This window comes from Mobula hypostoma, chromosome 2 (assembly GCF_963921235.1).
Source record: "Mobula hypostoma chromosome 2, sMobHyp1.1, whole genome shotgun sequence".
In the NCBI taxonomy this organism is placed as follows: domain Eukaryota; kingdom Metazoa; phylum Chordata; class Chondrichthyes; order Myliobatiformes; family Myliobatidae; genus Mobula; species Mobula hypostoma.
In genome coordinates, this window is record NC_086098.1 from 134444441 (window position 1) to 134457738 (window position 13298).

Sequence of the window (13298 nt, forward strand, 5' to 3'; positions counted from 1 at the left end):
CAATATATATGAATGACTTGGATGAGGGAATTAAATGCAGCATCTCCAAGTTTGCGGATGACACGAAGCTGGGTGGCAGTGTTAGCAGTGAGGAGGATGCTAAGAGGATGCAGGGTGACTTGGATAGGTTGGGTGAGTGGGCAAACTCATGGCAGATGCAATTTAATGTGGATAAATGTGAAGTTATCCACTTTGGTGGCAAAAATAGGAAAACAGATTATTATCTGAATGGTGGCCGATTAGGAAAAAGGGAGGTGCAACGAGACCTGGGTGTCATTATACACCAGTCATTGAAAGTGGGCATGCAGGTACAGCAGGCGGTGAAAAAGGCCAACGGTATGCTGGCATTTATAGCGAGAGGATTCGAGTACAGGAGCAGGGAGTACTACTGCAGTTGTACAAGGCCTTGGTGAGACCACACCTGGAGTATTGTGTGCAGTTTTGGTCCCCTAATCTGAGGAAAGACATCTTTGCCATAGAGGGAGTACAAAGAAGGTTCACCAGATTGATTCCTGGGATGGCAGGTCTTTCATATGAAGAAAGACTGGATGAACTGGGCTTGTACTCGTTGGAATTTAGAAGATTGAGGGGGGATCTGATTGAAACGTATAAGATCCTAAAGGGATTGGACAGGCTGGATGCGGGAAGATTGTTCCCGATGTTGGGGAGGTCCAGAACGAGGGGTCACAGTTTGAGGATAGAGGGGAAGCCTTTTAGGACCGAGATTAGGAAAAACTTCTTCACACAGAGAGTGGTGAATCTGTGGAATTCTCTGCCACAGCAAACTGTTGAGGCCAGTTCATTGGCTATGTTTAAGAGGGAGTTAGATATGGCCCTTGTGGCTACAGGGGTCAGGGGGTATGGAGGGAAGGCTGGGTTCTGAGTTGGATGATCAGCCATGATCATAATAAATGGCGGTGCAGGCTCGAAGGGCCGAATGGCCTACTCCTGCACCTATTTTCTATGTTTCTATGTTTCTATGAATGGAGGTGGGGGGTAAGGTTCAAGTAAGAGAGAGGAGTGTTGAAGTTGAAACTGCTGATGTCTCTTTGAACGCACTGCACTCCACTCTCTCCACACTAATCCTAACCTCACCATCATACCTGCAGATAAGGAGGGTGCTCCTATGGTCTGGTGGTTTGACCTCTGCCTTGCTGAGGCCAGGCAGCAGCTCTCAGATACCTCCTCTTACTTACTCCTTGAAGAGAACCCCACACAGGACAATCAAGCCATTGCATCCCACACCATCACCAACCTCATCAACTCTTAAGATCTCCAATTCACAGCCATCAACCTCATAGTTCCCTTACCCCACACTGCTACTTTCTACCTCCTACCCAAGATTCACAAATCTGACTGTCCAGGTACCCCATTGTTTCTGCCTGCTCCTGTCCCACTGATGTATCCGTACACCTCAACTCCCTCTTCCCACCTGCATCCATGACACTTCATGTGCTCTCTATCTCTTCAACTTGCCCAGGTCTCTGATCATCTCATTTTCACGCTAGATGTCCAGTCCCTATACACATCTATACCCCATCAAAAAGTCTTAAAACTCTCTGCTTCTTTCTAGACAACACTTAACCAGTTCCCCTCCACCTCTACACGTTCCTCCATTGGCAAAACCGGTCCTCACACAACGATTTCTTTCAGCCTTTCCCACTTTCTCCAAAGCTAAACTGCAGCCATGGGCATTGACATGGACCCCAGCTATACCTGCCTTCTCGTTGGCTATGTGAAAAGATTAATGATCCAACACTCCCAACTCCTCCTGCACTACATTTTTCTGCATTGGTGCTGCTTCATGCACCCATGCTGAGCCTGGTCAATTTAATCAACTTAGTCTCCAACTTCCACCCTGCCATAAATTCACTTATCCATTTATGACACTTCTCTCCCCTTTCTTGATTTTTTTGCCTCTATCTTCTCATCTTCAAAGGGATCCTACCATCAAACATGTCTTTACTTCCCCCACCTCCATACTCTCGGCTTTTCACAGGGATTGCTCCCTCCCCACTGATCTCCCTCCTGGTACTTATCCCTACAAGTGGAAGTCATGCTACCCCTGCCCATGCACCTCCTCCCTCACCTCCATTCAGGACCCCAAACAGTCCTTCCACATGAGTGAATACTTCATCTGTGAGTCTGTCAGGGTCATTTACCTTATCTGGTGCTCCCAGTACAGTCTCCTCTATATCAGTGGACCCGACATAGATCGGGGGACCGTTTTGTTGGCGCACCTTGCTCCATCCGCAATGAGCACGATTTCAACAACTTTAATTACACTACCTTTTTCCATTCTTACATGTCAGCCACAATGAGGCCACTCTCAAGTTGGAGGAGCCACACCTCATTATGTCATCTGGGTAGCCTCCAATCTGACAGCATGAATATTGATTTCTCTAGCTTCCAGTAACTTCTCCCCCATCTACTTCCATTCCCCATTCTCTCTTACCTCTTCTCCTCACCTGCCTGTCACCACTCTCTTATGTCCCTCTTCCTTCCCTTTCTCCCATAGTCCACATCTATTAGATTTCTTCTTCAGCTTTTTACCTTTTCCACCTATCACCTCCCAGCTTCTCCTCCTCAGTGGAGTGTTGGAGATAGCAGTGGAAATTCTACTGTTGTATGGGCCAAATCCAGAGGAATATTGATGTCTGTTTGAGCCCAGAGACCATAAGCCAAAGTTTTGACATCTGCAACGGGTTCAACCACCCCTCCCCCACCCAACCTATTATACAGTTTCATTTGAGATTCTCACAAGTTATCCAGTCAATGAAGTTCTCCATAAAACAGTCAAATTGTTAAGATTATTACAGCCTACATTTGGTTGACAGTTGAGCTTGGATATGTAAACCCTGCTACTGACTGCAAAGTTCCAACTGGCATTTGGAGATGAGAAACATTGAAGCAAGTTGCCCTTTCCTTTGATTGGGAGGGAAATCATAGGTTAGGTTAGAACTGTTTTGTTGTGATGTTCTTGTAATGAGTAGTGTCGGTTGTTCAGGCTTCCCTGACCAAGAATAACTTGCATTTATGGAGACACAAAGACTGCAGGTGCTGGAATCTGGAGCAACAAATGGAACTGTGTTCTTCCTGCAGGCTGTAACTTACGTTCCTACGTCTCTGCTGCATCTACTCCCAGGTTGAGGCTTTTCATTCCAGAACAAAGATGTCCTCCTTCAAAGAACGGGTCTTCTCTTCCTCTACTATCAAGGCTGCCCTCAACTCTATCTCTTCCATTTCATGCGTGCCTGGGTTTACCCTATCCTCTTGCCACCCTACCATAAATAGGGTTCATCTCGCCCTCACCTACCATCCCTCCAGCCTCCACGTCCAGCACATAATTCTCCGCAACTTCTGCCATCTCTAACAGGATCCCACCACCAAGCACATCTTTCCCTCCCCATACCCCTCTGATTCCACTTACCGCAGGGATCGCTCCCTACTTGATTCTCTTGTCCATTTATCCTTCCCCACTGATCTTATCCTTGCAAGTGGAACAAGTGCTACACCTGCCCGTATAATTCCACCCTCTCTACTATTCAGGACCCCAAACAGTCTTTCCAGGTGAGGCAACACTTCACCCATGAGTCAGTTGGGGTCATAAACTGTGTCTGGTGCTCTCGGTGTGGCCTCCTGTATGTCAGTGCGACCCAACATAGATTGGGAGACCGCTTCGCTGAGCACCTACTGCCAGAAAAAGCAGAATTTTCCTGTGGCCACCCATTTTAATTCCACTTCCTATTCCCATTCAAGTATGTCTATCCATGGCTTTCTCCACTGTCATGATGAGGCTACACTTAGGTTGGAGGAGCAACACCTTGTATTCCGTCTGGGTAGTCTCCAACCTGATTGCATGAACATCAATTTCTCAGACTTCTGGTAATGCCCCCTCCCCCACCACCTTTTCCCTCTCTCACCTTGTCTCCTTGCCCACCTCTCATCTCCCATCTCCCACTTGTGCTCCTCCCTATCTTTCAGGGCCTTCTGTTCTCTTGTATCAGACTTCCCCTTCTCCAGCCCTGTATCTCTTTAACCAATTTTCCCAGGTCTTTACGCCATGATTGTTTTCTCAAGAGCAAATAGGCAACTCTGACCTCAATTTCAACTCTGTAGACTCTGCATCAATATAGAAATGGCAGATTCTGACTTAAAGTGACACAGAACTGATATTTGTGATAAAGTTACATTGCCGTCAAAGAAAGATACAGAAGGAAATAGGTTTATCTCTTATGCAAGGTGGATGTGAATGAGACTTTTTGGAATATGGATTCAGAAAGCTAAACTTCTGTCTACAGGTACCAAGAATTGGGCAACTAAACTTGGGATTTTGTTTTAAGGCCAGTATCAAAAAATGAAGTCTTGCCTACTTCTGAATTGGAGCTGAGTCATTAAAGCCAGATGTCATAAATCATAAAATGCTGAAAATCTGTAATAGGTCAAGCAACATTTATGGAGAAACACACTTCCTTTCATCAGGACAATATTATCTCCAAGAGGACTCCAGAGACATTTTTATGCAGGCTTCTCAAGGTACACATAGCCTGAGTACACGTCATTACGACAAAATAAACCCAAAATGAACTATAGTTTTGATTTTTGATGGGTGATAGCTATGTGATCATGAAAACTCAACACATAGCTGGGGATTTATTCAGCAGATCAATAACTTGAGATTGCAGTACTCTAAATACACCCTCAGTGAGGTGCATTATTCTTATCAAAATTTATTCTGAACTTTTTCCTCTAGGGAACTATCAAAATACCGACTTTGTTGGTTGTGCAAGTGCAACAGTACACAATCTACAGTTAACAAGACACTATTATAATAAATGTATCACTGAATACTTGGGAGTAAATCCATATTTCAAATCCTTATTGCATTCTTTAGTACAACCACAATGTAATGCATTCAAAAACATTGATTTGGAACTGAAAGTACTTTCCACCCACTCGGATGAAATTTAACCCAATTCAGTTTCAAGCTGTCATATTTTTGTTTCCCTTTGCAGTTTAAAATAGTTTTTGTATAGACAATCTAAGATATTAAAGGTTATGCACCTTAAAATAAACAGAGAAATAAGACTCACATGATGTCTGCAATAAAAAGTACATTTGGTCACAAGTTGTGCACAATTATTCAGTTCCCAACTTAACTTTAAAGCTTTTAGTGAATAATGGTTTTGTTCAAAAATACATTGAAACCCACTTTCAAGTAAATAATAAGTGGATGACAGTATTCCACTTGGAACAATTGACCATGAATAGAAAAACATACTCAAGAGCAGGGGATCCTAACCTTTTTCTTTATGCCATCGACCCCTACCATTAACCAGGGGGTCGAAAGACCCCAGGTTGGGAACCCCTGATCTAGAGCTATCAACACATCCATCATCTTTCAGAAGTAAATGTCCTTCCTGAAATCCTCTCTTCTTCAGATGATATGGTGGTGGAGGCAGATACAGTGGAGGCTTTTAAGAGGTGTTTAGATAGGCACATGAATGGGAGGAAGATGGAAGGATATGGACATTTTGTAAGGGGGGGGGATATTCGTTTTCGATTTACTTTTTAGCTGGTTCAGCCCCACATTGCAGATCAAAGGGCCTGTTCCTGTGCTGTACTGTTCTATAAATCTATTAGATAGCTAATGTGTCATATGTAATCCAGTGATGGTTAAGACCTAGGAACAGCTACTTGTCCACAAAGTTATCTTACCAAAATCTGAGTGCAATTCCTGGAGAGGCGTAACAAAGTCTCATATAAGACATTAATAGTAAACATGATTCTGCACAGAATGGGCAGTGGTGCTCAGCAAGCGTTTGGTGTTTGACTGCAACAGAAGAGTTTGATTGAAAATAAAGAAAGTACTGTGCTCGGAAGTAATAAGTACTATGTCCAGGGATTGGTTCTGGACCTTCAACATCCACCACGAAAGACGAGGGCAGTTCAGCCAAGTTTATAGGGACCACTGATTGAGATAGAACGGGAAATTAATATTGCCACGAGTACATATCGAACAAGTGCTCAATAATATAGAAAATTAAATCAAAGTTTAACATTAAGATCTCTGAACAATGTGTGTGTATGTAAATTAGTAAATTGATTTAACATTGTATTTGTTTTGTATGCCATCCATATAAAAAATTCCATTGCACCAATGCATAGCAGTAGTGCAAGGGAAAACAATAATGATGCAAGTGTTACAGTTAGAGAAAGTGCAGTACAGGCAGACAATAAGGTATATTTTCTAAAGTGAGATGAAATTAGGAACTGCAGTCAGAAAATCTGTGGACAGGATGCAAGTAGGTTGATCTGTGAGGCTGTTGGAATTCCAAAAGGCTGGAAGATCGAAGGGTCCGTGTTATGGTCAGAAACAGTACTGACACTGCACAATGGATGTGACTGCCTTGCACGTGTGCTTTAAAGCTTCTATAAGCTTACTGGCTTGTATTATGACAAATGAATTGAGGACCAAAGGTTGAGGAATGGGCAGGAAATGTTTAAAAAAGTGTTGGTGAGACTAACGCAAAGAAACTGCATTGTCTGCTGCGAGAATAGGAGAGTATAAATGAAAAATACAGCCAAATGGGAATCTAGGAACCTCTTTTGGTAGCAGAATTGGCTAGTCTCTCCCTACAAGTGCAAATAAGATTGGTAAGGATTATGAATCTAGGACTAGAGGGCATAACCTTAGTATAGGGGGACATCCATTTAAAACAGAGATAAGGAGAAATTTCTTTAGACAGAGGGTAGTGAATCTGTGGGATGTGTTGCCACAGGCAGCTGTGAAGGCCAGGTCATTGGATATACTTAAAGGCAGAGGAGGGGCATGAAAGGTTAAGGGGATAAGGCAGGCGAATGGGGTTGAGAGGGATAGTAAAGCAGCCATGATGGAAAGATAAAGCAGACTCAATGGGCCAAATTGGCTGACTTTGTTCCTATGTTTTATGGGCTTAGGGGAAAAAAACACAAGTGCTGGGGCATTTAGTCATTAATTAAACAGCAGTGTGTGCAAATGGCATGTATCACATCTGATGAAAGGTCAACCAGAGACAGCAGTCTTGTTCTTCCCCCTCATGGCAGATGTTGCCTGATTTTCTGAGTGTTTCCAAAATGTTTCTATTTTAGCTTTTTAGCATCTGCAAACTTTCTGCTTTTGGATTATTACTCTTGTTGCAGGATAAAATTTTTAGAATGTGGGAAATGAAGAAAATATTTTTTTTCTCTGTGGCTGATCTGTAGCTGAAAACAGAAGCTTTTTGATCCAAAACAGAAATTAGAATCATATTATTATCGATAGTTGTTCTTGGTCCATTCATACATTTTCCCCACCCTGTACAATGCCTTAGCTAAGCTTAGTTCAAATGAGTACTGGAGGCCCTGAACTTTGCTGCCTTTGCTAGTATTCACACCAGTGGCCGATGCTAATAAAACTACAGAGGATTAAATGCAAAGCTATATCGAAACTTCAGATTTATTACAAGAAAAAACGACTTCATAAACATATTTTCCAAAGATGCAGGTATGTACAACATTATTGCACAGTTAAAAATGTTAATTCCCCTTCAGATATTTGGCAAGTCATCAGTGCAAGGAAGGAAAATAAAATTAAAATGCAGGGCAAAAAAAACAAGTATGTTTTAGCAGGTTGAAGGATGGGTAAAAGCCAGGGGGTAGGGAATTGTTTAACATTTTGCTACATTTACACTGGGTCATCCAACATAACGTATGGAAATACAAGAAATTAAATAATAAGCAGAATTAAAACACTATGAAAATAAAAAAAACTGCAGCCAGAGTGCTTTCTGGCTCAGTCTGGTAACTAAATGCAGAAGTGGTGCAGTAGAAAAATGGTGGAGAAAAGAGGGAATGGGGAAACAAAGCAGATAAACACAAGATGTTCTACGTCTAATAAATAGTTCAAAATAACTTACAACCAATACATTTCTAGGCATCTCAAGGCTGGATCATTTTCAGTTACATTAAAAAAAAGGGCGAGTTATAAAAACAATTCGGATTGTATTTGATTGTTTTGGGGGAAACGTACGGATGTTCTTGATATTTGTTGGCTCAGGTTCCAATAATTGCAGGAAACATTTGTGTTTTACACAATGCGTGTGCTCAAAATTAATCCACCACCTTCTGACAACGTCACGATGAAAAGGTTGATGCCTTCCAGTGCGGTAAAATGACGTGCTGTTAGAGCCACTGAGTTTATGTCTCTCCCATCAGAATACCGCAATTCGATGCCAGTATGTACGCAAGAAAGAAAGCTTTGTTGTCCAAAGTGAAAAAGCAAAGATTGAAATTATCAAAAAATGTCTGTTTTTGAGCAATAAAGCTGGTGTACTTCATACGCTGTTCATCTATCGCCTGAACAATATACTTATCCAGTGCCGAAGACCTGTGATCTGGTTATTAGGTGGTCGATGGGCCCTTGCACGTCTGCGATTAGGTGCCTGCAATCACAAGGGAGTCAAAGTTTTAATATTAACCTTTTGAAAAGACGCCTCAGCCACTGCAATTTCTCCACCCTCACCCCAAAGGAACAGTCAACCTGTTCTTCGTTCAAGTATTCCCAGTTCTTTAAAATATTACCAGTTTATAGTCATCAAGTTTACTTAAGCATTTTGCAAGTGTATTTACAAGAAATTAAAACAATAGTATGTTGAATGGCTATGTGAACCATTCAGTAATGTCACTGCTCCCATAACCACCAGTTCCCTTATTCAGCAAAAATCTGTTGATGTCAGTTTAGAATATACCCAATGAAATACCCAATGTACAGATGTACAAGTTGGGAGAATTTCAACTCCCAGTAAAGATATCTCATTATTTAATTTCTGAATAAACAGACTTCCAAACCCACATTCCGCGAAGCGCAGAATCAAATATCGCTGTGATGATTGTATGCTCTTGTATCAATTGTTTGGCGACAATAAAGTAAAGTAATTCAAAGTAATTCATTCCCTGGCTCTAGAGATCCCAGCAGAAGAACCAAATTGTAGAATCTACCCTGTCCCTCCATTTCACAATTCCACGTTTCAATGAGACCTCAGGAGGAGATTTCTAATGGGCATATTCAACGATGTCTTAAACCAATTGTGGCTTAATTTTGACCTGATGCATTTTAATTATCTCAAAGATTCAAAGTACATTTATTAAGTATGTATGTAGTTTACAACCCTGAGATTAGCCTTCCTTCTGGACTGCAGCTTGGATAGACTCTTGATCAAGGTCTCTTTGGTGAGGTAGGGCTCCTGCCGCCTCGAGTTGGTGGGGGGAGGTTTGATGATTTGCTGCTGCTTGTGCGAAGTGTAGGGGAGGGGGGCTTCGGGGCTTTGATGTTTCTATCATTCATTCTTTGAGGTTTGTTTTGTGTATGTCTGAAGAGCGTGGTTTTCAGGTTGTAAATAAATCTTTGAACCATTAATTCAAAAGTTGTAATTTAAGAGACTTAATTTGCTTTCATGCAGTGCTTTTCACACAAATCAGATGTCCTAAAATTCAGCGCTAATTAGCTTACTGCTGGCATGGAATCCTTGTCATGAAGGCAAAAACAATTTTCAATTAGTGTACAGCATGGTAAGTACTACAGGCAGGAGAATACAGACTGACCCATTCTTAGTCATGTGGTTTGAGGGATGACTAAATGTTAATGAGCAAAGCAATTTAACTTTTCATGTCCACCTCAACAGATCAAGTGGGTTGATTTAAAACACCCACTCAACAGCACTTCAAACAATGTAGAGCCCTCTCTTTGGACCATTAGTTTCAACACAAATTATGTGTTCAGTCCCTGAAATAGGCTGGTTCAAACACAAGGATGGCCCAAGCTGAAAGATTATTTTACTAGAGACACCAGCACATAAAGCATTTAAGTAACTCTTGCCATACTGTTTTAGATCATAAGATAAAGAAGAATTACTTCATTCAGCCCATCGAGTCTACTCCACCATTTCAACATAGCTGATCTATTTTCCCTCTCAGCCCCAGTCTCCTGCCTTCTCCCCATATCCCTTCATGCCCTGACTAATCAGAATCTATCAACCTCTGCCTTAATTGTACCCAACGACTTGGCCTCCAAAGCCATCTGTGGTGCCGAATCCCACAGAATTACTACTCTCTGGCTAAAGAAATTCCTCCTCCTCATCTGTTTGAAAAGAGTGCCCTTTTAATCTAAGGCTGTGTCCTTTGATCTTGGACTCCCTCACTAAGGCCCTTAACATTCTGTAAATTTCAATGAGGTCACCCCTCATTCTTCTGAATTTCAGTGAGTACAGGCCCAGAGCCTTTGTGAAAACTAAGAACAGTGAATACAAATCAAATACCAAACAATGTATATGCATAAAAATACAGCAATGATATAAAATAATATACATCTTACATAGCAACATACACAAAATGGTGGAGAAACAACAGGTCAGGCAGTATTAATGGAAATGAATAGACGGTTAATGCTTCATGCTGAGACCCTTCTTCAGGACTAACAAGGAAGGGAGGAAGATACCAGAATAAAAAGGGGAAGGAGACTAATTGTTAAGTGATAGGTGAAACCAGATAGATGGAAAATGTCAAGAGCTGGAAAAGGAGGAATCTGATAGGAGAAAGGTAAGGAGGGTGGGTCCCAGAGGCAGGTGAGAAGAGGGTAAAAGTTCAAAGTGGGGAATAGACGATGGGGGGAATTAGTTTACTGGATTTGTTTACATCTTATTTGACTTCTTTTGAAGTCAGCTTGTTTTATAACTAAGATTAAGGTTTTGTCAGATGAGCCTGGTATAAGTATTTATTGTAGCTCTCAATGTCACAGGAGGTTGGGATGAAGTTGGTAGCTGGGCATTGGGGCAACAATTCTGGAAAATAATCATGAACAATCCTACTACTTTCTCCCCAACAATGTTGTACAACCAATTTCCCTTTGAGACACCAATCCAATAATTTCAGCACAGCAGTTTCCAGCTGTGTTTTTGGCAGACCCTTTCTCATAAAAGTGATAATTTTCATTGCTAATGTTTGGTCAGCGAACACAGAGTCCAGGTTTTCTTTGAACATGCCGCCTTTAAAATGCATTCATTCCCTTTTCACCCTGATATCGAAGTACTACTGTTCTAAAATACTTGAGAAATGACAGATACATGCGTTTAACATGCAAACTATGTCAAAATAAATCTCAAGGGCATGTGTCAGGCAAATTTCTGAACTGGGGAGAAGATAGTTTAGGCAACTTCTTTAAACCTTGATTATAAATCATACACTACTAGGAAAAAGCAAACGAGGAATAAATGGTACAGAATTTCTGGTGTGTGACACACTTCTGAACATCAATATCTACCCCAACCCCAACTCAAAAATACAACTTAGCACTTGTCATAATCAGAACATGATTTCTTGTCTGGTCGAGCACAGAGTGTGTAGTGCAAACTCCTGAGGCTCCACTGCTAGGCATTTCCAGGGCCACCGCATTTTCAAAATGCAGCATGAGATCCCACTATGCTAAAGGCATAGCTCATCTTTTTTACTTCAAGGTTATCTCAGCACAGCACAAAACCTGACCCCATACCCACTGATCAATGTTTACATCAAGCTGGGGTCTCCATTTCAGACAGAGCCCATAGGAATTCAACCCCAATCCCACTTCACTCTCCCCAATCACAGGGAAAGTATCTAATTTTCCTCCTTCACAATCCAAACCTTGCTCACCAACACCACCTCATCCCTTTCCTGCTTAAAGGACATTATGTTCCTGTGATGTGCTGCTTCAAGAAACTTTCATTACACTTGTACATACATAAACTTGTTAACATAATAAACTCGACTTTGACTTTCCAGCTCACCATTTTTGGCTATCAGGGCACTATGTTTTTTGTTATACAGAAGTCCCTTGCAAATTGTATCATCCTTTCAGGTTCTACTCAGTTTAATTTAATCTTAGTTTTCACTTTGTTGTAATGCTCAGGTTAAAAGTAATTCTGGTGTGAGGGGGCTGGCCTGTCTCCTGAAAAAAAAGTTATGGAGGAGGTAGGGGTTCTTTGTTGCATGTGGTATGATGAGTGTTACATTAAGAGTTCAATTGTGTAAAAACAGACAGCCCTCCCTGGGGCAGGAAGGTTATACCGAGACAGGCAACATAATGGAGCCAATGGTCATTTAAGAGTAATACTGAAGCTGCTGGCCTCTATACCTGCACCATTTACAAGCTCAAGGACTCTGCATGCAAAATAAATTATTCATATGCTCACATCTATTAAGTGAATATAGCAACTATCTTGTACACAACTTCTACGGGGGTGGGGGGGGTGGGGAGAGTAATTGATGTCCATTTAAAAAATATGTTGGGTTAAATGTCTGCCAGAAAAAAAACTGTTATTCCCAGCATTAGAGAATCTTTAAGAACAGAGAGAACTTCATCTTAAGTACTACATTCAAAGGAATTGCCGAGTTAACAGTAAGCACCAGCACATCAAGTTAAACTCCAGCGTAGGGCTTGACAATCAACTGTGCCATTGACACTGAATGGCCCAATAATAATGTGTACAAAACAGCTCTATCGTATTTAGTTGGGTTGCCAGGAGTCTATTAGGAATGAGGATATATTTCAAATTATGCTGAAGACACTAAACTTAACAATATAGTATACAGAGCAGAGCATAGGACTTCAGTCTGGTGACGTACAGTGAAAGTAGTTAACACAGCGAAGTACGATTTACCTGAAAGAATATGGAACGGTACAGTAAAGAACAGGTCCTTTATTCAACCCACCTTATAAACTACACTAACATCAATCTAGCCCTCCCTCTCTCTTTCAGCAACGTGATCACCTAAAAGGTATAGTTTTAAAGTAGCTGCAGGATCAGCGACTTGGAATTTATGTTAAATCTTTGAAGACAGCAGGACAAATTCAGAAGCCTAAGTGATAAGGGATCCTTGGCTTTAGAGACTGAAGCAGTATAAATCAATAAGTTGTGCTTCTGTGTTTTTGTTGAATAAAAGCTCTTGTTTGTCCTGGTGTCACATACGTAGGCCCCGCACTACAGGAACAATGACAAACGCTTAAGAGGGTACAGAAGTGATTTACCAGAATGGTATCAAGGATGCTTGGACTGATCAGTAGAGATGAAGGGGAGATTCCACATAGATGTATAAGATTATGTTAGCTATCAATAAAGCAAAATAAGGGGAAACTATATGTATGCAAAGCTTGTAACCAAAACAAAGAGATTTCAGACGAATGCAAAATAGTTGAGCAGAGTTGAGGAAATAAATGTCTGGTGCAGTATAATCTTACAATCAGCAAC

General features: G+C 41.4%; 1 protein-coding gene across 1 annotated transcript in view; it reads right to left on the reverse strand.

Annotated features, from left to right (window-relative positions):
• Positions 1 to 323: 323 nt before the first annotated feature.
• The window catches only part of LOC134342501 (bcl-2-like protein 11), a 53933-nt gene continuing 40958 nt past the window's right edge, over positions 324 to 13298 (reverse strand). Inside the window, exon 4 of the mRNA XM_063040709.1 lies at positions 324 to 8462. Coding sequence (XP_062896779.1) covers positions 8370 to 8462 — 93 coding nt within the window. The 3' untranslated portion in view covers positions 324 to 8369. The remainder of the gene's footprint in view (positions 8463 to 13298) is intronic.